At 59.6% G+C, this 24,846-nt stretch overlaps 1 protein-coding gene across 1 annotated transcript in view; it reads left to right on the top strand.

Annotated features, from left to right (window-relative positions):
* Nucleotides 1–13,960: 13,960 nt before the first annotated feature.
* LOC308357995 (uncharacterized protein C16orf74) overlaps nt 13,961–24,846 on the top strand; it is a 29,561-nt gene continuing 18,675 nt past the window's right edge. The window contains exons 1-2 of the mRNA XM_080827949.1: nt 13,961–14,149; nt 22,381–22,426. Of these exons, the coding sequence (XP_080684075.1) occupies nt 22,399–22,426 (28 nt within the window). The 5' untranslated portion in view covers nt 13,961–14,149; nt 22,381–22,398. The remainder of the gene's footprint in view (nt 14,150–22,380; nt 22,427–24,846) is intronic.

The following is a 24,846-nucleotide window of genomic DNA, read 5'->3' on the forward strand; positions in this document are numbered from 1 at the left end:
AGCAGAAAAGAAAGTTCATTTCCCTCTCTCTGTCGGCTGACTGTGCCCCGGAAGGAAGACGATGCTCACTGTTTGCACGGAGGCTTGGCTGGTAGAGGAGAGCCCGCTGCCCAGGAGAGGACCTCCAAGCCTTCCGAGTTTCGTCTTAAGGCGGCAGGGAGGGGGCACCTGGGTGGCTCAGTCGTTAAGTGTCTGCCTTCGGCTCAGGTCATGATCCCGGGGTCCTGGGTTCGAGCCCCACATCGGGCTCCCTGCTCAGCGGGAAGCCTGCTTCTCCCTCTCCCACTCTCCCTGCTGGTGTTCCCTCTCCCGCTGTCCCTCTCTGTCAAATAAATAAATAAAATCTTTAAAAAAAAAAAAAAAAGGCTGCAGGGAACGGTGACTCCCTTCCCACCCCAGTGAAGGCGGCCAGACCTTCCAGGGGTGTGAGCAGCTGTCCGGGGTCCCAGGACACCCTGCAGGCGGACCCAGGACCTTCTGTGCACACCCTCATCCCGCTGAATATTTTTATAGCTGGGAGACATACAGGGGGGCTCCTGGTGGCCACATCCTCAGCAGCCTTTAACTTGGTGTTAACTTGGTGCACACCTTTCAACTCAGTGTGCTTGAAGTCCTAAAAGTCCGTGGCCCCTAAAGTCCGTGGGTGGCTCTCTGGTCCCAGGCGGGCTTGTCCGTTCCGGGGAGAGTCATCTGCAGCCAGAGCGGGCACCACCTGCCACTCCAGGGGTTAGCCAGGAACCCCAGCCTGGGGTACGACTAGGCACCCGCAAACTTGAAAAGTGGTTTCAGTCTCTGGAAAAGGAAAGTAAATCAGTGCTGATGAGAGGCAGTATATGGAGGGGTGAAAATGCCCAGCCTGAAAGTGGCAGGCTGAGCTCAAATCCCAGGTCCGCCGTGAACCAGCGGATACCGCTGGGCCACTCAGTGTCCTCATCTGTAAAATGTTCTCGTCCTTCGGCCAGTTCATTTTTTTAAAGATTTATTTATTTATTAGAGGGACAGCGTGCAGGTGAGCGTGGGCATAGGGAGGAGCAGAGGGAGAGAATCCTCGAGCACACGGACCCGGCGTGGGGCCCGATCCCGGCACCCTGAGATCAGGACCTGAGCCGAAACCAGGAGTCGGCCGCTCACCCGACTGAGCCACCCAGGTGGCCCTAGCCTGGTTCCTTAGTGCTGGGCACACAGTAAGCATTCGACGAACACTCACGACCTGTTGATTCGCGTTCTGGTCGCAGAGACATGGCCACATGTTTATTCCACCTGAGCTTGGGGACACGGGGCCTCATACCCTCTTGGAGGTACGGAGATGAACGTGCAGGGAGGAAGGGTTACCTTCACAAGGCCACTCTTTAATTCACTCTCTAATTCAGAGGGCTTCAATTCTTTATTATGGAACATCTGAACTATGGAGAATGCACTCTCGTGCACTCTTGTACTCAGCACATAGGAGCCTCTTGCTGTCTGTCGTTGCTGAATTTGTTAAGAGTTAAAATGTCGAGCTAAGTCCTCCTCTCCCTGTGGGACTCACCCACTCCTCTGAGGCTGGGGGGTGTCCTTCCCAGGAGCCTGCTCGCGTCGCCGTGTGAGCTTGTCTTTCCAAAGTGTCCCGGTCAACATCCCACCATCGCAGTTTGCGTCTCCCCGCTCAATAAGCCTTCGAGTGTTTCCCGCGTGGACGCCCCCAGGTCTGGTCCTTTCCCCCTGGCCTCCGTGCAACCGCCCATCGAATGAACAGGTCATTCGTGAACGACCGTAATGCGCCACAGACTGTCTATTCATTCTTCTGACAGACAGCAACCCCAAGGTCACAGTTTCACCCGCGATGCTAAGTGAACACTTTCACGCCTGCCTGCTCCCGCTGGCTCGTGTGGGTCTCCCAGGACACAGGCCCCCCAGGGCAGTGGCTGGGCGGCCGGGGACGAGCCCCCCAGATATGAGTAAGGAAGCGTTCTCGGCCCTTCAGCCAGAACCAGCTCTACCCAGTCGTCTGTCAGGTGGGCACGCGGTGGCATCACCCTGTGGTCCAGTGGTTAAATGCTGGCCAGCACCTGAGGCTTGCCAGGGGCCGGGCATCATTACCGATGGACAGAGCAAGGACCAGAAACCCTTGTCTCCTGAGCCCACATAGGACACTCTGGACTGACCATCTCTACCCTGGCAACCTGTAGCACCTCCCAGCTCTGATCTACATAACGGGCTCTTTACATCCCTCTGCCCCCCGCCCCCGCCACAATGCCACTGGGCCGTGAGCCCCTCGTGGGTGTCACTATTTGTTGTAGCTCTAGATCTGTGCTGTCCAACACAGCAACTGGCAGCCACGTGTGGCTCCCGAGGACTTAAAATGTGGCTGTTCTTTTTTTTTTTTTTTTTTTAAGTAGGCTCCACGCTTGGCATGGATCCCAGCGCAGGGCTTGAACTCATGGCCCCGAGATCAAGACCTGAGCTGAGATCAAGGGTCGGATGCTTAAGCGACTGAGCCACCCAGGCGTCCCCGAAATGTGACTGCTCTGAACGGAGACGCACTCTAAGTGTTAAGTACATTCCAGCTTTGGAAGACTGAGTACAGAAAGAGAGTAAAGCCCCTGATTAGTAGTTTGTGGATCGATGGCGCGGTGAGAGGGTCGCTTTCTGATAAACCGGCTTAAGTGAAATGGGTCCTTCAGAAAGATGTCGCCTGTGTCTCTTTTACTGCTCCTGACAAGGCGCTGGGAAACCTGTAGATGGCAGCTCTGCTGTAAATGAGCTGTCGGGGTGTCAGAGAGACGGCCCGCCCTCCGCGCTGCCGGCCAGCCCTCCTGCGGGCACCCAGGAGAGTCTGAGGAATGAGTGCACCAAATCAGATACTGTCTGTAGCCAAGCCCCCAGGTGCTCACACGGTGCAGAGGCTGGGTCCTTCCCTGAGAGCTCTGACACGCCTCCCTTACTCCCTGCCCCTCCTGCCCCCCGGGAAGCGCGGGGTGGGCCCCAGGAGACCCACCGCCTGGAAGAGAAGCCTGGGCTCCGCCGGGCCAGACTCCCCCAGGCAGCCGGGCCATGTGACAGCCCTACCCTGCTGGCACTGTTCCCAAGCCCACAGGAGGCCAGGACCACACTGTGGGGGGTTGCAAGCCAGCTGCTCTGCCTGCCCAAGACCTCACGGAAGAAGAATGGCCCTAGGCCCGGTGCCCAGGCCCTGCCCTCCATGGGGCCACTTTGATGCCCTGAAAAGGTTAACTTTGAAGCTGCCGGTGGAGGGACCGAGCCAGGGGGTCTTGAACAAAGAGTCCTAAGGCTTCCAGCTCTGGGCTCCCTGCAGAGCTACCCCCGAGCGATGGGGGGCCTGCTCGGAATTGTCAGGGATTCCCCTCTCCTTCCAAAGATGTGCAGAAACCTCACCCATCTGGAATCCTTGGGAAGAAATCTATGTCACTTGAGCTTTCCGGGGACTGACTGATACCCCGGTGGACACAGTGCTTACACATATTTTAGTGGTTTTACGTGGGAAATATTTACCAATGACATTGATCCTTTTCTCTGTGACAAATGGTGACCATTAGGTCCAAGGCTGGACAGCTGAATGGCGACACCCTCAGGCCCCACGAGCATGGAAGGCTGTCCTTCTGCCGTCCCCAGCGGCCACATTTTCTGGGCCCCAGTCTGCTTCCGGAGTTCTTCACGCTCCTCCTCTGCTACCAGAGTCTCCATCAGCTCCTGCTGTGTCGGGCCGTCTGCCGTCCGCGTCCTTCCCTGACCTCACTCTGTCCCCCAGGCCGTCTAGATCCCCGTTGAAGTGACCCCTACCCCGATGAGCTGGAAAAGCCGAACTTACTCACGTGCCTGTAAACTAGGGCCTGGATCTCACCACTGGCCCCTGCGCGGTCTTCGGCACAGGGCTTTGGGGTGTGGACGGGCGAGGGCCCCAGACGTGCCCGCAAACGAGCGGCCTTACTGTCCTCGCGAGCACCCACTGGTACATGAACAAGGGTGTCGGTCAGGAGCAACAGTTCCCTGCAGATGGCAAAGCGCCGTCCTTCTGTCTTCCAGTTGGTTCTCAGACCTGCTGTTTGTCTGAATCTGGCAAAATCAAAATCAGTTCAACAAAGCAAACTCACCTATGGGCTGGAGGAGGTACAAGACTGGGAGCTGTCCTTGATCCCCCCGTCCCCACCCGCCCACCGGCCACAGATCCCGTCCCCGTCCCGCACCCAGGGACGCCCACCCCCCGTCCCCACCCGCCCACCGGCCACAGATCCCGTCCCCGTCCCGCACCCAGGGACGCCCACCCCCCGTCCCCACCCGCCCACCGGCCACAGATCCCGTCCCCGTCCCGCACCCAGGGACGCCCACCCCCCGTCCCCACCCGCCCACCGGCCACAGATCCCGTCCCCGTCCCGCACCCAGGGACGCCCACCCCCCGTCCCCACCCGCCCACCGGCCACAGATCCCGTCCCCGTCCCGCACCCAGGGACGCCCACCCCCCGTCCCCACCCGCCCACCGGCCACAGATCCCGTCCCCGTCCCGCACCCAGGGACGCCCACCCCCCGTCCCCACCCGCCCACCGGCCACAGATCCCATCCCCTTCCCCCACCCAGGGACAACTCCTCTGTCCCCACCCTGTCCACCAGCCCCAGATCCTGTTCCTATCCCCACCCAGGGTCTCCTCCTCTGTCCCGCCAACCACTGGCCACAGATCCCATCCCTGTCCCCGTCCAGGGACACCCCCTCTGTCCCCCACTGGCCACAGATCCTATCCCTGCCCTCCCACCCAGGGACACCCCCTCTGTCCCCCCATCCACTGGCCACAGATCCCATCCCTGTCCCCACCCAGGGACCTCCCCCTCCCCCCACATCCACTGGCCACAGATCCCATCCCTGTCCCCACCCAGGGACTCCTCCTCTGTCCCCCCATCCTCTGGCCACAGATCCTGTCCCTGCCCCCCCCATCCAGGGACGCCCCCTGTCTGTCTCTCCACACTCTCCACACTCCACACTCTCCACACTCTCCACACTCAGGAACTCAACCCCAGCCGGGTTGGGGCCCCCAAATCTCCTGCTTTACGAGGTTTCACCCCAGAGCCCAGTGTACTGATGAAAATCTCCCCACACCCCCCATCAAACACCATCGGCCCCGGAGGTTTTGTTTCTTTAAGATTTTATTTATTGACTTGAGAGAGAGAGAATGAGAGGGCATAGGAGTGGGGTGAGGGGCAGAGGGAGAAGCAGGCTCCCCGTCAAGCAGGGAACCCACCATAGGGCTCGATCCCGGGACCCCGGAACCAGGACCAGAGTCAAAGGCAAAAGCTTAACCGACAGAGCCACAAGTGAACTTTTCTTACCCTCTATTTCGCAGCTTTTTCTGTATGTTAGAACTTTTTTTTTTTTTTGACATTGAACCTTTGGACTGAGTCATCCGTTCTCCACTTTTGGTTTCAAAAGGGACTAAGGGTGTGAAGTCGAGAGGGTCCCAGGCCCTCACCAGCAGCCCTGGTCCCTGGAGTCCCTCCAGGCACCTGGAGCTCGGCCAGACATAGGCAGAGCCACATCCCCTGTCCTCGCGGATGAAAGGATGGGGCACCCCTGGTCCTCGGCACCCGGAGAGACGTGAAGAGCGGGGCTCTGCTGTGGCGGCAGCAGGAATGTACTGGTCGTGCTTACTGTTCCCTTCCTCCCTGGCCCCGCTCCACAGTCCCGGGCCTCCCCGCAGCCGAGCGCAGCCCGCCCTCCAGCACGCCTCTGTGACCTGTCCAGTCCCCTGCTGCACACTCCACTGTCAGGAACGCCATCCTCCAGGGCACACCCCCAGGGCCCCACAGGGTCTGGCCCCTCCGACCTCTGGCCACAGCTCTGCTGCCCTCAACCCCTCAGCTCCTCCCTGGGGCTCCTGATGGCCTTGGAGGCGGGGCTGTTACCCTGTCCCTGCCATCTTGCCTCAGAACACCTTCTTGCCTTGTCCCTGGACCCTGCCATCTGCCCCTCCTCCCGTGAACTTGGCTCCTGTGCCCCCCCCACCGTCACGCGAGCCACTGTGATGGCCGAGCTCTGCCCCACTGGCCCATGGTCTCCGTGAGGCAGGGGCTTCCTTGTTCCCCAGGCCGCCGGCACCTGTCAGAGGACGGCCACTTGTGCGACGCACAGTAAGGAATGAGAGAACAAACGTGGCTCAAGTGTAGGCAACAGCAGACTTGATGCCACATCTCACAAGTGTCCCTGGCGCCCGACTCCCCGTCAGATGGATTGTCCTCCGCAGACTCCCCGGGGTGCCAGGCGGCCCTCCTGCCCCGGCCTGCGGTCCCCCACCTCCCCGTCCTTCCACTCCCCTTCCTCCCTCCCGACCCTCCTGCCTGTTCTAGGGCCCACTCTCTGTCCTCTTGCCTCCTGCCCGCTGGTGTGAGGGCCCCGGCCTCCCCTCTCCATCCTGCGGGGCTCTTTCAAAAGCCTCAGAGCCCAACCCCTGTTCTCGAACCTGCTGGCCGCATGGCCCCACGTTCCCGGGGGAGCAGGGTGCTGCCTCTTCGGAGGTGTTTCCGTGTCCTTGTGGCATTACAGGTAATGAGGCGTCACTTACATCCCAGAGAAGTCACCTGTTTCAGCATGCGGTTCCATAACCTTCAGTAAGTGTCCGGCCCTACCTGCCCGGCTGTAGCCCTCCTCATTCTCAGCCCAGCCCAGTCTGTGTCCTGTCTCTGCACACCTGCCTGTTTCGCACAATTCAGGTGAATGGACACGTGCAACCCGAGCCCTTTCCTGTCTGGCCTCTCACACCGGGCATCGTGGTTCTGAAGTTCATGCACATTGTGGTGTGAGTGGGCGCCTCCTCCGCCCCTGTCTGCGGTGTGCACGCCCACCCCACACTGGGAGGCCACCTGGGCGGTTTCCACCTGTGCCTGCTGTGAATACAGCCTCTGGGAACCTGCATGCACGGGTCTTTGCGTGGACGCAGGCTTTCGTCCCACCTCTCCGGGGGAGTCGGTGGGGTCTACGGTAGATGAACGTTTCAGTTTTTAAGAATCTTCCCAGATGTTTTCCAGCGTGGCCGCGTCGTTTCACGTCCCCAGCGGTCCGGTCAGAACTTCTGCACGTCCTGACCAACATCCGACATCTGCTGTCTCCCTGTACTATCGTCACGGCAAACCTGGCGGCCTCTCCTCGTGGGTTTGACTGGCCTTTCCCTAACGACTCATGACCTTGAACTTTTTTTCCAGGGCTTCCCATCCATATGTGTATCGTTGGTGGACTGTCTTTTCAAATCTTTTTTTAATTTGATTTTTTTAAATATTTTATTTATTTATTTGACAGACAGAGATCACAAGCAGGCAGAGAGGCAGACAGCGGCGGGGGGGAAGCAGGCTCCCTGCTGAGCAGAGAGCCCGATGTGGGGCTCGATCCCAGGACCCTGGGATCATGACCTGAACTGAAGGCAGAGGCTTAACCCACTGAGCCACCCAGGCGCCCCTTTTAATTTGATTTTTTAACTTCAGCGTAAGTTCTCGAGTTCCTTGGCTCCGTGTTCATGAGTCCAAACGCTTCTTTCTATGCTCAGTCCTCTCTCAGGTACGCGATTTGCAAATACGTCCTTCCCGTCTGTAGCTCGTCCACTCATTTATAACGGTGTCTCTCGAAGGTTCTGATTTTGGGGACGTGGCCGTTGTTTCTCGTGACTTTCTGTCTGTTGGCAGGTGCTGCTTTGCCTGCAGACTGTGGCCGCCTGGGCTCTCACAGGCCAGCTTTCTGCCCTGTCCCCGACGGGCAGCCCCGATCATCCCCGGTTGGGAGGGGATGGTGACAATTTTGCCCTCGTGGTGACTGTCACCCACGGCGTGTGTGGAGAGCAAAAGAGGGACACCTGACTGCCACGCACAAACCCGGGCTCTGCCACCCCCAGCCCAAGACCTGGGGGGAGTGAGGCACTGGTACCGTCAGCCCCTCGCCTGGACGGGGTGGGGGTGATTACAGTGTCTGTGTCAGACGGCCACTCGGCTTACCATGGTGCCCGGCACGCAGCCAGCACAAAGCATGCATTAGCTCGGATTTGTCTGGTTCTCTCAGGTTTATAGCAGGTTTACGTGCACCCTCACGTTTGACCCTCCTGCAGGCCCGCGAGCTAGCACTGCCCACCCCACCTGTCCCCTGCAGACCTGCTGCTTTGTTCCTGCACCTGACAGCTAGCTGCTCCTAGGAGGCAAGAGACTCATTCCCTGACTCACGGCCCCATGCCCGGGGGGATACAGGGATGAGACTCCAGTCCCTGCTGCCCCCAGCTAAGCCCTCGGCTGTCACAGAACCTGGTCTGCGGGGCTGGAGAGCGCTAGGCATCTGGGGAGCACAGGGGAGGGAGCCAGACCCAGCCTGGGGCATGAGGCGGGGGCATCTCAGCCTTCCCCACAGTGGGCTAAGCCCCACTGCGGCCTCTTCTGACAGCCTGGGAGCTGCAAGGGCTCTCGGGGGACCCTGGGGGACAGAGAGCCCAGCACTGATGCGGTGTCCCACCACACAGCCGCCAACTCCCCTGTCTCCGGGAGCCTGTCTCCCCAGGGCCTGCGTTTCTTTTTTAACTTTTGTTCAGAGGACTTTTAAACATCTACGTGGAGACATTTGAGGAAAACTAAATTATCACTGTGAGACTCGGATTGGCAGGAATGTTTCCAGCCAGTGCTTACAAAAATCTAGAACACTTATCGTGTCCTGTGTGAAGGAGAAGGCGTTTAGTTTAATATCTGAAATGAATAAAAAGGAAAAATTGTCATTTAAAAAGAGAGATAGAGGAGGATAGCACAGCCCGTCACCCGTCTCTAGCCATGGCCTCGTCAGGGCGACTCTCATCTACTCCCCCATCCACTGGGTGAATTCCAGGGGCCCCACCCATCCGCTCCCGCGGCCCCCACGTCCAACATCCCGCCGCACCGTGCGAGCACACACGCACACAAAGCTCCTCCAGACAGAAAGAACCACCCACCGCCCCCTCTGTCCTGGAGGGTCCTGGTGCAGTGGGCTGGCCCTCCCGCTCTCCAGCAGGGCATCCCCGGCCCACGTCTCCGGACCCCATTTCCGCATCTGTAAAGGGGGATGTCAGGGCCTGATGTCTGGGAAGGTGCCTTCGGAGGCAAACCCCCCAGACGACCACAGACTGCCCGCGGAGGCAGAGGCAAGCAGCAGGCAGGACACACAGCAGGGAGGGCCAGCCTCCGGCAGGCAGGGACGAGAACGAGGGTGGGGAGAGGGGCACAGGGCCCCAAATATCTGTAGCAACAGCACCAGAAACTCGAGCAGATAAAGCGAGTTGTAGGTGTACATTTTCTCAGGCCGAATCCTTGGTTTGGGCATTTGGGATAATTATCAATCTAACCGCAGCAGGCTGAGGCCAAGCTTACAGAAAGCAGGAGCCCAGATTGTGTCTGTCACTTGGTAGAAGCTTGTCTCTGCTCTCTGTTGCCGCGTAACAAAATGTCCCAAAACAAACTGGCTTAAGACAAAGCCACTTTATATCTCCTCTCAGTTCTGTGGGATGCATGGGCTCGACCGGTTGGTTCTCAGGCAGCTCATGACACCGGCTGGGACTGCTGTCACCTGATGGGGATTTGCCTCTGTTTGGATGGTGACCAGATCCCTGCAAAGCCACCTGTGACCGGCTGGTGCTCCCAGCAGGCAGGACAGTTGGGCCATAGTGATGGGAAGGCCCAAGCTTCGTAGACCACGTGTGGGGTCTACTAGGAGGCCAGTCTGCAGGAATCCCCACCGGCCCACCCTGCTGCCCCTTCTCAGGCTGTCCAGAATGGGAATGATGTCCATCCCTCCCTCCTCACCCCTGCTGAGCCTCGGGCTTGCCCTGATGTCTCTCCTGGACCAGAAAGTGTCCAGGACGACCATCACGCCTGCTCTCCTCTTTGCTGCCTCTGGCCCCGTCTCCTGATGCGGCCCGATGTCCCCACTGCCACCATCCTCACTTGAGCTGCCACTTTATGACAGCAGAGGAGGGATGCAAGCTAGCCGGGCCACGGAGATAGGGTTGGGGGGCACTGTCAGTGATAGATAGGGTTGGGCACAGCATCCTCAGAGAGATCCTGTCCCCTGCAGCTCCCCCAAGCCACTGTGCTGCTTTGGCATCGTGGCAGAGGACTTCCTTTGGGAGTGGGCTCCAGCATCTGCTTCTTTACTGAGGACTTGGGGTTCCTCATTCACTCGTTCAAACCCCGTTGGTTCTGAAGTGCGGAGCACAGCACTGGGCTGGGGATACGACAGTCAGCAAAGCAGACCCGGTTCCGGCCCTCTGGGGACTTTCTTCCCAGAAACAGACAGACCTTCGGCGAGCTTGCCAGGGAGCCCAGGACAGGACGCTGGTCCAGGCACCAAAGGGACACTTGCTCAGGGCTCTGAAAGTCGGGAGGGGTCTCTTGGGGCAAGGGCAGGGCGGGAAGGAGACGTTTCAGGAGAGGAAGTTGTCTTACAACTCAGGTCTCTTTTCTGCTCCCATGGCTGTTCTACATCCTCTTCGGACCAGCGGGTTCTGCACTGAGAAGGGAGGGCTTTGGGGGACAGGTGTCGGGGGCCTGACTTCCCCGCAGACCTGCTGGGCCCACACCTAAGGAATCCACACGTGGTCCGCAGCACCTGCCTCTTCCCAAGGCTCTGGGTGATGCTGCACTGCCCTGGCTTGGTCCCTGCGGGCTCATGGCCGCCAACCCCCGTCTTCACCTGCTGCCAGGTGGGGGTGCAAGGTGAGCCCTCGGAGCCTGTCTCTCCTCCCAGAACCCCCAAGGTCCCCCACCAGCTTCCCATTACCCACCCCCACCCCCAAACCAAGTTCCTAGAGGTGGTCACCTCACTTGGCTGCCAGGAACACCATGTCCAAGTGGGCTCTCTCTCTTTTTTTAAAACAAAAAGGGGTTTTTTGTTTGTTTGTTTGGAAAAATGTCTTTTTTCAAAGATTTATTTATTTAAGTAATCTCTACACTCAGCGTGGGATTTGGGCTCGTGACCCCAAGATCCACCGACTGGGCCTGCCGGGCGTCCCTCTGTTGGAAAAGCAAACACACACAAGTAGAGTCTCCGCGTGACGTCGACAGTCACCAACATTTCCCATCATTACTGTCTCTCTCCTCCCTCTCTCTTCCATCTGTAAATGTTCCTGGACACTCTTTGTTTTTTAAAGATTTTACTTATTTATGTGAGACAAAGAGAGAGAGTGAGTGCACCAGCTGGGAGGGGGCAGAGGGAGAAGCAGGCTCCCCGCCGAGCAGGGAGCCCGACGCGGGCCATCCCAGGACCCTGTCATGACCTGAGCCAAAGGCAGACGCTTCACCGATTGAGCCCCCCAGGCGCCCTCCAGAGAAAGGCTTTTAAAAGCATGACGATACCACTGTCACATGCACTCAATAATAATTTATGAATATTATCTACTATCCAGACTGTGGCCCCTTTCCCGACATTACCTCACACGCACCTTTTCACAGTGCGTTTGTCCAAACCAGGGCCTGTACGCGCTTCACCCCTGCACTCAGCTGGCACGTCCCCACGCCCCTAGTCTTCCATGTGAGCTCTGAACACTAGATCCGAGGTTCTCCGTGGGAACGGCCAATTAAGGCCACCTGGGAGTTTTTAATTAATTAATTAATTTGAGAGCAGGTGCGTGCCAGGGGGAGGTGCCGAGGGGGAGGGAGAGAATCTCAAGCAGGCTCCATACCCAGCACGGAGCCGATGGGGGACTCGATCTCATGACCCTGAGATCATGACCTGAGCCAACATCAAGAGTGGGGCGCTTCACCGACGGAGTCACCCAGGCACCCCAGGGTCACCTGGGAGCATTTACAAAACACCCATTCCGGGGCTCTCCCTGGTTCTGGCTAGGTTGGGATCCCTGGGGTGAGCCTGGGCCTAAAGGTTTGCTCTCTGCATTTTCATTCATTTACTTGTTAAGCTTCACCCCACCCTCCCCGTGATCCCATCCGGGCCAGCTGCCAGGACTGGGAGCCACTGGAATACTTGCACCCCCCAGTGGGCAGGTGGCAGTGTCTAGTTGTCACAGCTTGGAGAGGAGAGGGGATGCTAGTGGCCTCTAGTGGGTGAAGGCCAGGGACGCTGTGGTAGCCCACAGTGCCCAGGACAGCCTCCACGACAACAAATGAGCCAGCCCCGGACAGCAAGCACAGACACTGAGAAATCCTGACCTTGAAACACAGCCCCCACTGTTCTCAGTGGACCGAGGACTCCTGGGGGAGGAAGCGAGTTAGACAGGATTCTTTCCATCCCTCCATTCGTCATCTCAACCCATACAGTTGTCACCTGGCTGCCTCCCATTGGCAGTCCCCCCCCTTCCCCGCCAGCTCCTGAGACGGCGCCTCCACCATCCTCCGCCGGCTTGGGGCTGCCAAGCCCACTGGCTGGCTGACCTGTGACATCCCTGTCCCCCAGGCTCCGGGAAGTGGACAAGATAAGTGTCTCCTCCTCGCAGGGCCGTCCTGAGCAGGTGGTCATGTGCCTAGGGGGCACTGTCAGTGACAGCGCGTTCACCACGGTACCCCGGTGTCTGGCACAGAGTAGGTGCTCAAAAACATGTGTAGAAACAACAAATCCCCATTTGTCCTGGTGGAAACGGAAGCCCAGAAACAGGCTGATCTCACAACCAGCACCGAGCATTCATTTGGCCTGCTGAGGACTTCTCTGCCTGCAGAAGAGGCCTCGCGGGTCCTCCACAATGCTGGAACCAGAACCTGGGGGCTGTGCCCGCTGTCCCAGGGCCTTCCCCACCCCTCTATCACCACCATTAGAGGAGACGATTCAGAGCAACCCTGCCCCACAGCTCACAGCCAGGACACAAGACCCTGGACAGTCCACCATCCCTCTGAGGGTGGGGAGTGGGGACCCTTGGAAGGAGCATCCTGTCCCTAACCCTGCCCCCTTTTGTCCTTCTTTTGGGAGGGAGGGGGGACATGACACATTTTCCACCTGTCACTCCTGACTTGATACAAAAGATTGCAACATTTTTAGGAATGACTCAGAGGGAGAACACACACATAGGGTGCTGACTCTATTTCCTGCAACTCAGTCCATTCCTGCTTTGCCGAGGGAGTGCCACTGTCCTGCTCGGTGACTCAGTTTCCCCTTCCAAGCCTCCAGAATTACACACAGCACAGGGTGTAGAGACCTTGTGGGCATTGAGGGGCTTCTGACAATGACATGAAGACCCCGAGGTAGTGGGGGTTTTGTTCCTCCTAGCTAGCGGGGGAGGCGGTCAGAGACCCTCTCATCATGAAGCCTCCTAAGAAACCCGTTTGGATAAAAGGTCTTCACACCCACCTGGAGAGGAACTGGAGAGAGTTACTCCTAGCCGGGCATCAAGAAAACCTGAAGCCGGGGCCATGGGCCAGGAGGCCCCTTCACACGCCCCTCTTGGTGCACCCGGGTTGACCTCCAGAAGTGAAGCTGAGGGCCAGACCCTGACACCAAGGAGGCTGCCTTTCCATCACGATCACGAAGGCCATCTGAAACCCCGCCGCGCTCCCAACCCCGAGGGGTGGGGTGGGGGGCACGTTGCTTACTTGTCCCCAGGGCCCCCCGGGCAGGGGTAGGGAGCTGCGGATGGCGGGATGGTGGGGCCTCCCACTTCTGGCCTCCCCTCCCCGCAGGCGAGCGATGGGACCCACTCATCATGGGAGAACCCCGGCGCCCCTTCCCACCCAGCCAGGGCTGGGGTGCACGGCCTCAGGGAGCCTGGCAGGCAGCCCCGGGGAGGGGCCCAAACTTTCCCCGGGCCCCACCCTCCACCTCCCGGCCAGGCCGGACGAGAGGAAACTGAGGCGGGAGGCTGGAGGCCGGAGGCGCGGGCGCCGGGCGCGCCCCTGGCACGGTCCCCGGGAGGCGGTGGGCGGGCCTGCTCCGCCCCCGCGCCCGGCCGGTGCAATCCCGCGCCCGCGGGCGGGGCGGGGCCGCCGGCGGCACCGCCCCGAGGGGCCGGGCGGGGGCGGCGGGAGGCGTGCGCGCGGCGGCGGCCCGGAGCGCCGGCCGGGGCGTAGCGGGGGCCCCCGTGCTCTGCCCGGCCCGGGCCATGACCCCCGCTGCTCTCTCTTGCAGGCTCGTCGCCCCGGCCCCCGGAGCCCGGCCGCCGCCGCCGCCGCCAGCGCCCGGGCGGGTCCCGTGCGCCCCGGGCGCGGCTCCGCAGTGAGCCCCCAGCAAGCGGTGAGTGCCCCGCGCCGCGCGCGCCCCGCTGCCCGGCCCGGCGCGGCCCGCCCACCCCTTCCCGAGGACGCCGCGCTCCCCGAGGGTCCGCCGGTTCCGGCGGCGGGAAGGGCGCGCCCGGGGAGGCCAGGGCGTTCCGGGGGCGGCGGGACACCCTCGCGGGCCCGGGCGTCCCCCCAACTTCTCGCGGACTTTTCTGCCGAGAGGCGGATTTGGGGAAAGTTGGGCCCGGAGCCCCGGCCGTGTTGCGCCTTACCCGGGGCCGGTGGGGGTGTGTCCGCGCGTGGACGCCTCTGGCCCCCCACTCTCCACCGGCGCCCCGCGCTGTCACGAGCTCCTCGGGAACGGGCCAGACCGCCATTCCTGAGAGCCGGAAAGGAGCCCGGCCGGGGTGGGGGCAGGAGGCCTCGAGAGGAACCATTTCCCCTCTATCGAGGCTTTCAAACTATATTATTCATGAGCCGCCTCACTTAGGGGCCCCCTGGCCTCCCAGGGCATCAAAGCAGGTTTGCAACCGCAAAGGGCGACCAGTGTGAACGCACGCGCGACTTCTCCGGGCCGGTGAGCTCAGCGGAACTGGGGGAGGCTCTCGAGACCCGGGACCCGCCGGCCCGGCCGCGTGGGGGGCGGGGTCAAGGGCGGTCGGACTCGGGTCCGGAGGCCCCGAGCTGTTGGGCCGCGGTGGATCCGCGAGGAGAGTCAGTCCCCACTGCCTGAGCGGCCGGTGGGTCACGGAGGAAGGGCAGGTAGAGGCACTTCTGAGAGAGTGGAGCCTTTGTGGCACAACACCCCATCTTACAGATGAGGAAACTGAGTCTCCGAGAAGCTGAGCTAGATTGGCAGGCCCTGGGGTTTCCTGCCCCACCGCCAGGAATGCCCTCGCCTGTCCAGGCCACACCCACCTTGGGTTCTTTGTCCCACCCTGGGTTCCGGATGGATGGATGGATGGATGGATGGTTGGGAGGGAGGGAGGGAGGGTGGCCTGCGGTGTATTTATGGAAAGACTTAATCCCTTCGCAAGCCCCAAGGAGGCTGAAAGCTTCACCACCTAATCTCCTCTCCCTGGAAGCCCTTCCCTTGCTTGTGGGGTGCCACTCAGTGGGCACTGAGCCGGAGTTTAGGTCACCTCTGAGGCCTGGAGCTGAGAACTTGCCCTCGGTGGCCGTGGAAAGGGAGTGATGCTCTCTAATGTATCCCCAGCACCTGTGGTCCTTATCACCTGCCTGGCCCCTTTTCATCCTCTGACCAAGGAGTGGTGTTGTCCCCATTTTACAGATCAGGACACGGAGGCCTGTAAAAGTCATGGGGCAGGTAAGTGCCAAGGCCAGGCCTTGAACCCTGAGCCCTGACAGTGAATTGCTCTGGAATATGGCAGGGGCCAGGCCAGGCCTCTGGGACCAGCAAGTGCAGCACCTCCCCCCATTAAAACGTTATGCACGTAGCATATACACATGGGACTATGTACACATGAAGAGTGTACGCCGGATCCGGAAGTAGGAAGTCCCCGGGAATGTCCTCCGGCCCCTCCCAGCGGCAGTCTCCCTCAGGCGCCAGCGGTGGGCCCCATGTCTCCCACAGGCGTGCCACATCCAGAAACCCTCAGCGGGCGAGCTGGCCGGTTCTCTCTGACCTGGGCTGGTAGTCTGTGGCTCCTATCGTCAAGGCTGCTGTGAAGAACAATTGCATGTTTTGGGGGCACCTGGCTGGCTCAGTCCGAAGAGCATGTGACTCTTGAGCTCAGGGTGGTGAGTTCGAGACCCGCACTGGGTGTGGAGCCTACTTTAAAAAATTTTTCTTGAAGATTTTATTTATTTGACAGAGAGAGAGAGATTGAGAACGAGCAGGGGGAGCAGCAGGGAGAGGGAGAGGCAGGCCCCCCGCTGAGCAGGGAGCCTGATGTGGGGCTTGACCCGAGGACCCCGGGATCATGACCCGAGCCAGGCAGATGCTTAACTGACTGGGCCGTGCAGGCGCCCCTAATTGCATATTTTTAAATGAACCCTGTGGTGAATTAAACGTTAACTTGACCTCTAAGAGCATACCCCGTATTTTTAAATAAACATTTGTATGGACATAGAACATGAAAAGCTACACAAGCCATGAGCATCGAGCTTGATTATTACGCAGAGGTTCAGAGCAGGCAGTGAGCGAGTATTTTGCTCAGAGTTACATGGTCAGTCACAGGGAGGCCAAGGCTGGACCTCAGGTGGCCCAGGCCCCTTCTCCAGGACACAAAAATAGGTGGGGATCCCACGGAGCGCCTTTGCCTCCCCGCCCCCCCATCTTCTGTGACTTCCTGTGGTGAGCCGCTGTGGGGGCAGCAGCTGTCCCCGCTCCCCCCCCTCCCCAAGGAGCTGAGGAGCTCGCAGCCTCCTGCAGGTTCGTGGGCTAAGGTCAGGGAGATGCTCATGTTTGCACTCCGTGTACCCGGATGGGAGGCGTGTTAACACTTGTAGCATCTGTTCCCCGCACAGACCTTTGGCTGGAATTGCAGGAATTCTAATCCTGTTACAAAAAGCAAGTGCCTTTTCTAAAGAAGGAAGAAAACCAAGATGTTCCCTGTGCCGACTAGGAGCCTAGGGTGGCCCGCCCGTGAGAACCGTCAGAACCGTCTTCCCCATGTTTGCAGTGAGGAAACAGGTGTGGAGAGCTGGCCCACGTCCCCCGGCTGCAAGTGGCACCTGGTCCCCTCCTCCCTTGGCCGGTCCACCCACCTAGGCCAACTGTCACATTCCTCAGCTCTGATTCTTCACCCCGGCCCTCTGCTTGGGCTCAAGCGAGGTCTTTGTTCAGTTCAGTGAGTCATGACCTCCAGGGGATCTTTCCGATTCCCTCTAGGACGGTGCTCTGCAGAGACCGAGACCCGGCTTCCAGCTGGACCCGGCCTTGCACTCATGGTCCCTCTCTGGGCCTCCCTGTCCTCATCTGGGAAGCCCACGTGAGCACCCACACCACCCCTGTGGAGAGCTGCCGGATTTCGCAAATAAAATGTAGGATGTAAAAAATATATATATATGCATATATATATATATATATATAGGATGCATCTGGCACTCGACTCTCACTCTCGAGGTCGTGAGTTCAAGCTCCACTTGGGTGCAGAGATTACTTAAAAATAACATATTTTTTTAAAGATTTTATTTATTTGACAGAGAGATCGCAGGTAGGCAGAGAGGCAGGCAGAGAGAGAGGAGGAAGCAGGCTCCCTGCTGAGCAGAGAGCCTGATGTGGGGCTCGATCCCAGGACCCTAAGATCACGACCGAGCTGAGGGCAGAGGCTTAACCCGCTGAACCACCCAGGTGCCCCAAAAATAAAATCTTAAAAAACAAACAAAACAGGAAACTGGACACCCAGTTAAGTTTGAATTGTGGGTTCATGAAGGATTTGGGGTCTGAGCATGTCCCATGCAGAAACTGGGCACTGGATATTTTATCTGGAGCCTTTTATCTCCGGCCCCCTCCAGCTCTAGATGCCTATGACTGCCTCCAAGAAAGACATCCCCTCACACTCCAGAGCCCAGCCTCTCTGGTCCACAAAAGTAGTGCCTGAAGGGAGTCAGCCTGCCCCGGGGCCAGCCTTCAAGAAGTCGGGTCTCCCCCCCCCCCCCCCCCGTCCCTCGGTGGTTCTATGCCGTTGACTCGGTACATCGCCGTTACTGTGTACTTAGTGCAGAGAATAGTTCGGCTTCCCTTTCTCTGTGCCGCAAACGTGTGGAAGGGGAGCTGAGGCACTCCCACCGCTGTGGGCTGGTAGTTTCTTCCCCAGTGCTCTGAAAACAGTCACAGACGACTCAGCCGAGGGTGTCCCTCCCCTGGAAATGCTCAGGCTTTTAGAGAACTCGGGTGGTGTGCAAAGCAGCTGCCGCGCACCTCTCCCGCATCTCTCTCCGGGCTCAGAGGGGACGCAGACCCCTCGGGAGGAGGTGTGTGTCATTGCCGTCCCTGCCTCGGTAGGACCCCACGGTGGCCCCTTGGCAGTAGGGGTGCAAGAAAGAACCTGTTCAACTTCAAGCTGTTGTACGAATAATTAACAATCTGAGATTTCAAAGGGAACATCGAGGAAGGGGAGGTGTTTCACGCTCCTGCCCTAGTGTGAAAGAGGGAATGTTTATACCTGAACTAGCGGTTCCCTGGGCCTGGCGGCACTTGCCCGTCTAGCCACGGAAGGGGATGGACCTCCCCCACGAGATCACTTCCCTCCCATTGACTCTCTTTTTCCTCATCGCAGAAACCTGTTAAGTTTGTACCGAACACAGCCCAGCGCTGCCCGGGTCGGTCTTCCTGGCCCCGGGACCCCTCAGAGCTCCGTCTCCCCACCCCGACTGTAAAATGGGGAGGCGGCGGTGATGTCTCTCTCTTGGGACATTTTTAGGGTGGAGGGGAGTGATTTTTATAATAATCTCGGCCCAGGACTTGGCCTCTTAGAAGCCTCAGGGGGACGGATATCTGTCTCACGGCTGTGATGCTGCCGGCGAGGGAGCTGGAAGTGGGAGCGGCCTCACTGCCCCCCCAGTCAGGCCTCCATTCACCCAGCCGTAGGATCAGGCTTTGGGGACTCCCCTTCCGAAGGGCTCACCCGTTCATGGGGCTCTCTCCGCAGTCTCTGCCCAGGCTGGCCACCTGCCAGCAGCCCCAGCACCGAGGGGGTGGAGTGGATCACCCGTGGGAGTGTCTCCTCCTGACCCAGCAGCCCAAAGCGGGGGCCCACGACGCGGGACACCCCTAAGGCAGTGCCTTCACAGGAGTGCTTGGGGACAGGACCGTCCCCCAGGCAGGGTGCCTAATAATTGACAGACGAGGACACGGAACCTGGGGGGCTGAACTTCAGCACCTCTGGCTAAGAGATGGCAGTGACTTGCCTGAGGTCACATAGCTCTTGGACCCTGGTTCTTCCTTGTTCCTCCGGGCCACTCCCCGCCTGCTGCCTCTGTCCTGTCCTGTGGGGAGGGAGAGGCAGGGTGACCAGGTTCACGGCCTGTGCACTGGGATGAGGAACACCGGTTCATGACAGTTCTCCATTTGGGAATTTTAGGAAGCAGACACAGAATCACCGCACACCGACACGACCCCTTGACGTGACCTGGCCTGACGCCGTGCAGCCTCTTGTCCCTGTGTCCCCTGAACCCAGGCTGTGGCCAGTGCTGCTTCCTCATCCTCCTCCTCCTCTCGCTTCCTTGATCCGTCTTCATTTTCTCTGAACCTCCCCCTCCCCTCCCTCCCCTTTCTGTCCCTCCCCCTTCCGTCCTTCCCTCCTTCCCTCTGTTCCTCTCTCCTTCCCTCCTCAATGTTCTGAAATGGGTGTGTTTCAAGTCACGAGATAGCTTTACAGACAACACCTGTCACTTCAGGACAACCCTTGGGGAGGTGGTGCTCCTGGCAGAGAATAGCCCAGCCTCCCCCCTTCCCCCGACCGCATCAGAGATGTCTCTAGGGAAATAGGGTCTGATGCACCAGACGGTGGTCTGGGCCACCACTGGGGAGGCGGTGGGTTCAGGCACAGAGGCTGCAGACCCCTGTTGCTGCCTGTGTCCGCTCTTCTTTCCTTGCTTGACTTCTCTTGAAGTAGTTTCAGGCTCCCAGAAAAGTTGCAGAACACTGTGGGCTCCTCCAAGTCCTTTCCCAGAGATGAAGCTTGGCCACATTTGCCTTAGGGTCTCTGCGCCTGCACACGCGTATGTTGATTTCCTAGCTGACCCGTCCGAGTCACGCTGCAGGCACAGTGGCCCTCGAGCCCAGACGGCTGGGCGTGTGTGTCGCAGGAGCCACGATGACCTCTGAGCCCTGAAAAGTGGCCGCATCCGGTCACCTCATAGACAGTTGTCTTTCTTTTGACAATTTTAGTATTAGTCTTTTTTTTTTTTTAAGATTTTACATATTTTTTTGAGAGTGCAGATTAGCTATCCTCCCTGTGCCTCTGTTTCCCCCTCTGTGGAATGGGGATGGGGCTGTTGTGAGCACTGACTGACCAGGAATCTCCGTCCAGGGCTGTGACGGGCACACAGTGAACGCTCAAGAGATAACACCGTTAGTCCTACCCGACTGGCCTTGTGCTCTCTTTTCCTCCAGCCTGGCCCTTCCTCTCCCCCTGAAGGATACCCCCTCCTTGGTATGGAATCCCATCCGTGATTAGAATCCCCTGGGGAGCTTTTGAAAAATCCCAGTGCTAGGCCCACACCCCAGGCCCATTAGCCTAGCGTCTCTGGGGTGGGACCCAGGCGTCTGTATCTTTTTAAGGGCCCAGGCGAATTCGAGGGGTCATAGGAGACAGTGCTCAGGGTCGCTGCAGTGGTTATGGACATCCCCTGGGTCTTGTTTTGAGATGAAGGTGCCAAGCCCGCAGGCGGAGCGGGGCCTGAGACCAGGCATCTCTCACAAGCTCCTGGTGGTCCCACGCTGCTGGTCCTAGGACCACACTCCAAGGAGTACACCCCTGGAGAAAGGCCCCAGCTGGAAACCACTGCCCGTCTTCCCTCTGTGGCTGGTGTAAATAATAGCATCAGACACTTGTCGGACTGGAGCTCTGCGCCCTCCTGATCGTTCCGTCGTCCTGCTGCTCAGTGAGACTGCCAAGACCATCATGCCCATTTTATTTTTTTTTTAAGATTTTTTTTTAATTTATTCATTTGACACAGAGAGAGAACACAAGCAGGGGGAGTGGCAGAAGGAGAGGGAGAAGCAGGCTCCCCGCTGAGCAGGGAGCCCAATGTGGGGCTCCAGCCCGGGACCCTAGGATCATGACCTAAGCCAAAGGCAGAGGCTTAACCATCTGAGCCACCCAGAACCCCCAGCATCATCCCCATTTTAAAGATGAGGCAAATGAAGCCTAGGTTGGTAGAACAGCCCATCCGTGGTTACCCAACTAAGCCAGGCTGTGGTCCAGCCAGGAGGGCACACAGCTCCATGGCCTGCAGGCAAGTCAAGAGACTCCACCACTGTCTGTCCCTCTCCTGCCCTCTCTCCCCTCCCACCTCCCACTCATTTGTGCCCTCTACCTTGTCCCCAATCCCCCAGCCCATCTCCTAAGAAATGCATCCAGGCCCCTGCCTCCCTACCTGTCCCACAAACCCTCACCCTGGGTTCTCCAAGCCAGCCCCTCCTGGTCCCTCCAGCTCCCGGGCCTGCCTGCGAGCCTCCCAGACTCCCAGCTGCTTCTCCACACCCTCACTGCCCCCACCCCCCCGCCCGCACCGCTCCCCCACCCCACACACCCCATCTTCCATCCTAAGGCTCCATAATTTCTGGCCCAGAACGCACTTCTCCAACCTTAACAGACAGACGACTCCCGGGGGGCCTTGTTAGAATACCAATTGTGGCTCAAGGCTTCTGGGTGTGCCTGAGATGCGGCATTGCTAACAAGCTCCCAGGGGGCCCGAGGCTGCTGGTCCAGCAGCACCGCCCGTGTAGCGAGTTCCTGGGGGAACCCCAGCATTTCCTAGCCACAGATGCCGGCCTCTGGGCAGGGCAAGGAGAGGACGAGTTTCAGAGCACAATGTGGGGCCTTGCGCACACACCCATGGTGGAGATCCAAGGGGCTCCTCTCGTGGCCACCCTCCTCGCCTCTCCCCCAGGCAGTGTGGCACACAGGCAGCTCCCTCCTCTTCCCCAGAAGGGTGTGCAGAGCCTCCCAGGCCCCAGACTGGGGTTGGGGCAGCCCCGGGGTTGGAACCCCCGCTATCTGAGCCTTGATTTCCCGTCTCTGAGTGAGTAGCACGTCCCGGGGACTGGAGCACACAGGTGCTGAACACTGTCAGCCGCGGCCTGTTTTATCCATCGCTCAGAATGCTCAGGGCGAATCCCGCTGCTGGCCGACTGTGGGGACAATTTTAAGTCCCATGGACTGAGGCCTTAGTGCCCTTAATGGGTTGGATGTCCAGTGCATTTTAAATGAGGGGCGGTGCCCTGACAGCAGGTGAGCTCACCACGTCCTCCTGCTCCTGCTTCTGAAGCCAGCCACCCCTGTGGCCCCAAAAGAAAAGGCCAGGTCAGCCCCCGACCACGCTCTCACCTCGACCGCACCCCACCCTCCAGATCTCCCGTCGATGCAGCTCTGAGGCGCCGGAAAGTTCCACCAGCACAGACTCATCTTTGAGCAAACTCAGCACGCACCCTGACCTCACCAGGCACTGGCGGCTTCTCTCCCCGCTATTTCCTGTTGTGTACCAGTGGGGCGGGGGCAGGGCGGGGGCCAGCTGCACATGGCCAAGACCAACAAGCCCCCTCTCTCTCCACAGGCCCACAGAGGCGCTGCCATGGGGCTCAAGCTGTCCTGCCTGAAAGGTAAGGGGGAGAGCTTCCCCACCAGCTCCTCTGGGGCTGGGAGAGGGGTGGGAGGGGGGAGCATGAGGCTGGAGAGGGTAGGAGGATCCACCCTGGAGAGGGAGGGGGACCACTGCTTAAGGCAGCATCTGTAGACAGCAGGTGCCTTATAAAGGCTGGCTCTGACTCTGAGCGCCCCTGCAGGCCTTCCCTGTCACTGACAGGTGAGTGCCGTGGGAAAGTTACAGTGCCCCTGGGCCTTGGCTTGTCCCTCAGGGGGATTAATCCCAACCCTGCAGAGTAAGGGAGGAAGAGCCCCGACCCTGCAAGCCTGTCATCACTGACATAGCAGGTGCGGTCCGCTGGGGGCTGGGGAAGGCCGAGAGGGAGAAGGTCCTAGAAGGTCACCAGGTCACTGTGGAATGTGGTGGTGTTGGCAGAGGGAGCCCAGACACCAGTCCTGTGCCCTAGACCCTCCTGGCCGGCGTCTAGATGACCCAGGGGCACTGCAGACCAACGTGGCCCCTACGGGGGCCTCTCCCCTTGACGCCCATGCTCCGTAGCTGGAAATCTGGGAGTCGTTCTGGTGGCCCCTCGCCCACGTGTGGCATGCCCGGCAGCGTTGACTCACCTCCTGGATGTTTCGGAGGTGCCCTGGCCCTGGCCCTTCGCTGCAGGAGGTCAGGGGCGCGGGAAGGTGCAGGCCAGAGTGAAGGGCCACGTTGTGTCCCACTGCTGGGATGGGTGAGCTCAGCAGAGGCCCGGTTGGCCCAGCTCGTGGAGTATGCCCCGCCCCTGGGCCAGGGGGTGGGGCATCTTGATGGACAGGTCCTCCAAGACAACGCGCGAGTGCGGGGCAGACGTTCCCCTGGAGAAAATCAGGGTGTCGTGGGCAAGGTGCGGATGGGATGCTGGAGAGCCCTAGGCAGCCCACGCCCCTCCAGGGCCTGGCCCCTCTGAGGTCTCAGGCTGAGCCCCCGCGGGGCTGGCATTTGTTAGGCTAGCATCTGTGGGGGTGGAGGGCCCGAGGTTGCCTCCGGACTGAGCCCCTGGTGCTCCAGGACCCTCATCCCTTGGACTTCGCGGGCGGGTCTCCCCGGCGCTGGGCACAGAGTAGGCGTTCAATACAAGCTTTTTGTTTTGGTTTTTAATCGTGGTGAGATAAATGTCACGTAAAATTTGCTGTCTTTACCATTTTTAAGTGTACAGCCCCTGGACATTAGGTACGTTCATGTTGTCACCCAGAGGTCCCCAGCGGCCACCTCCAGACCTTCTCCACTGTCCCCATCCCACACCAACGCTCCACCTGCCCCCCCCGCCAGCCCCACCTCCCTCGTCCTACCTTCCGTCTCTGTGAATTTGCCTACTCTAAGGGGCTCCCACGCGTGCAATGATACAGTAACTGCCCTTTCGTGACGGGCTGATTTCACTCAGCATAATGCCCTCAAGGTCTGTCCCTGCTGTAGCAGGTGTCGGAACAGCCTTCCTCTCCAAGGCTGACTTCTCTTCCCTGCGTGTATGGACCACCGGTGGTTGATCATTCATTCCCCCGTGGACACGGGGCTGCCTCCACTTTCGGCAGCGGGGACGGGACGTCTTTGATGAGTCAGCCAAGGCCCTGGAGGAGCAAAGGGCTGGAATGTCGCTGGGGCAGCGAGGTTTGCTCACACGTTTGCACCGCAGCTCGTCGGGGCCTGTCCCCGGCCCCTGGCTGCCAGCCCTCTGCCCATACCAGCCTCACCCAGCCCTGGCCTCCGGAGGCGGAGGCGGAGACGGCAGGTCTTTGGGGTGTGACAGGCAGGGGGAAGGTGTGGGGGGTGGTGCAGGGAACCGAGCACCGGACCTTCTCTCTGTGCTTCACCAAAACAACCCAGGCCCACCAGCCCAGAGGCTCCAGACCCTCCTCCTCCTCTCGGAAGGGACAGGCCAGCTACAAAGGGCACAGTGCCCCATGGCCCGTTCCCTGCGCACTGCTGTCCACATTACCTTCTCGGCCCTCACGCCCGCAGGCATGGTGTTTCCCCGCAGTGGGACTGCCACGTGTCTGGGTGTCCCTGGTCTGTGTCTTTCCATGCTCTCTAGCGCTTGTGTCCCATCCCGCCATGAGTGGGTCTCTGGGTGGTTTCCAGCTTGTTGCTTTTGTAAATCGTGCCGTTTTGAACATCTTTGATTTCTGATTTGTTAAATTAGTATTTCTTTGGGATAAATCCCAAAAATCAGAAGGACCCAGTCAAGTCATTAGAATACATGGTGAGTTCTTCCTGGGGGCTCAGCCGGGACAGGACCCTGTTCTGCGCCTATTCTGTGTGGATCCGCTCCCCGGTCTCCGCAACACCCAAGTGAATCCCCCCAGGATCCCCAGTTTCTAGATGAGGACACTGAGGCACAGAGAGGCAATGCCATTGGCCTGAGGCCACACAGCCGGGACCAGGTGCGATCCG

Source organism: Martes martes (genome assembly GCF_963455335.1).
Source record: "Martes martes genome assembly, chromosome: 17".
Classification (NCBI taxonomy): Eukaryota; Metazoa; Chordata; class Mammalia; order Carnivora; family Mustelidae; genus Martes; species Martes martes.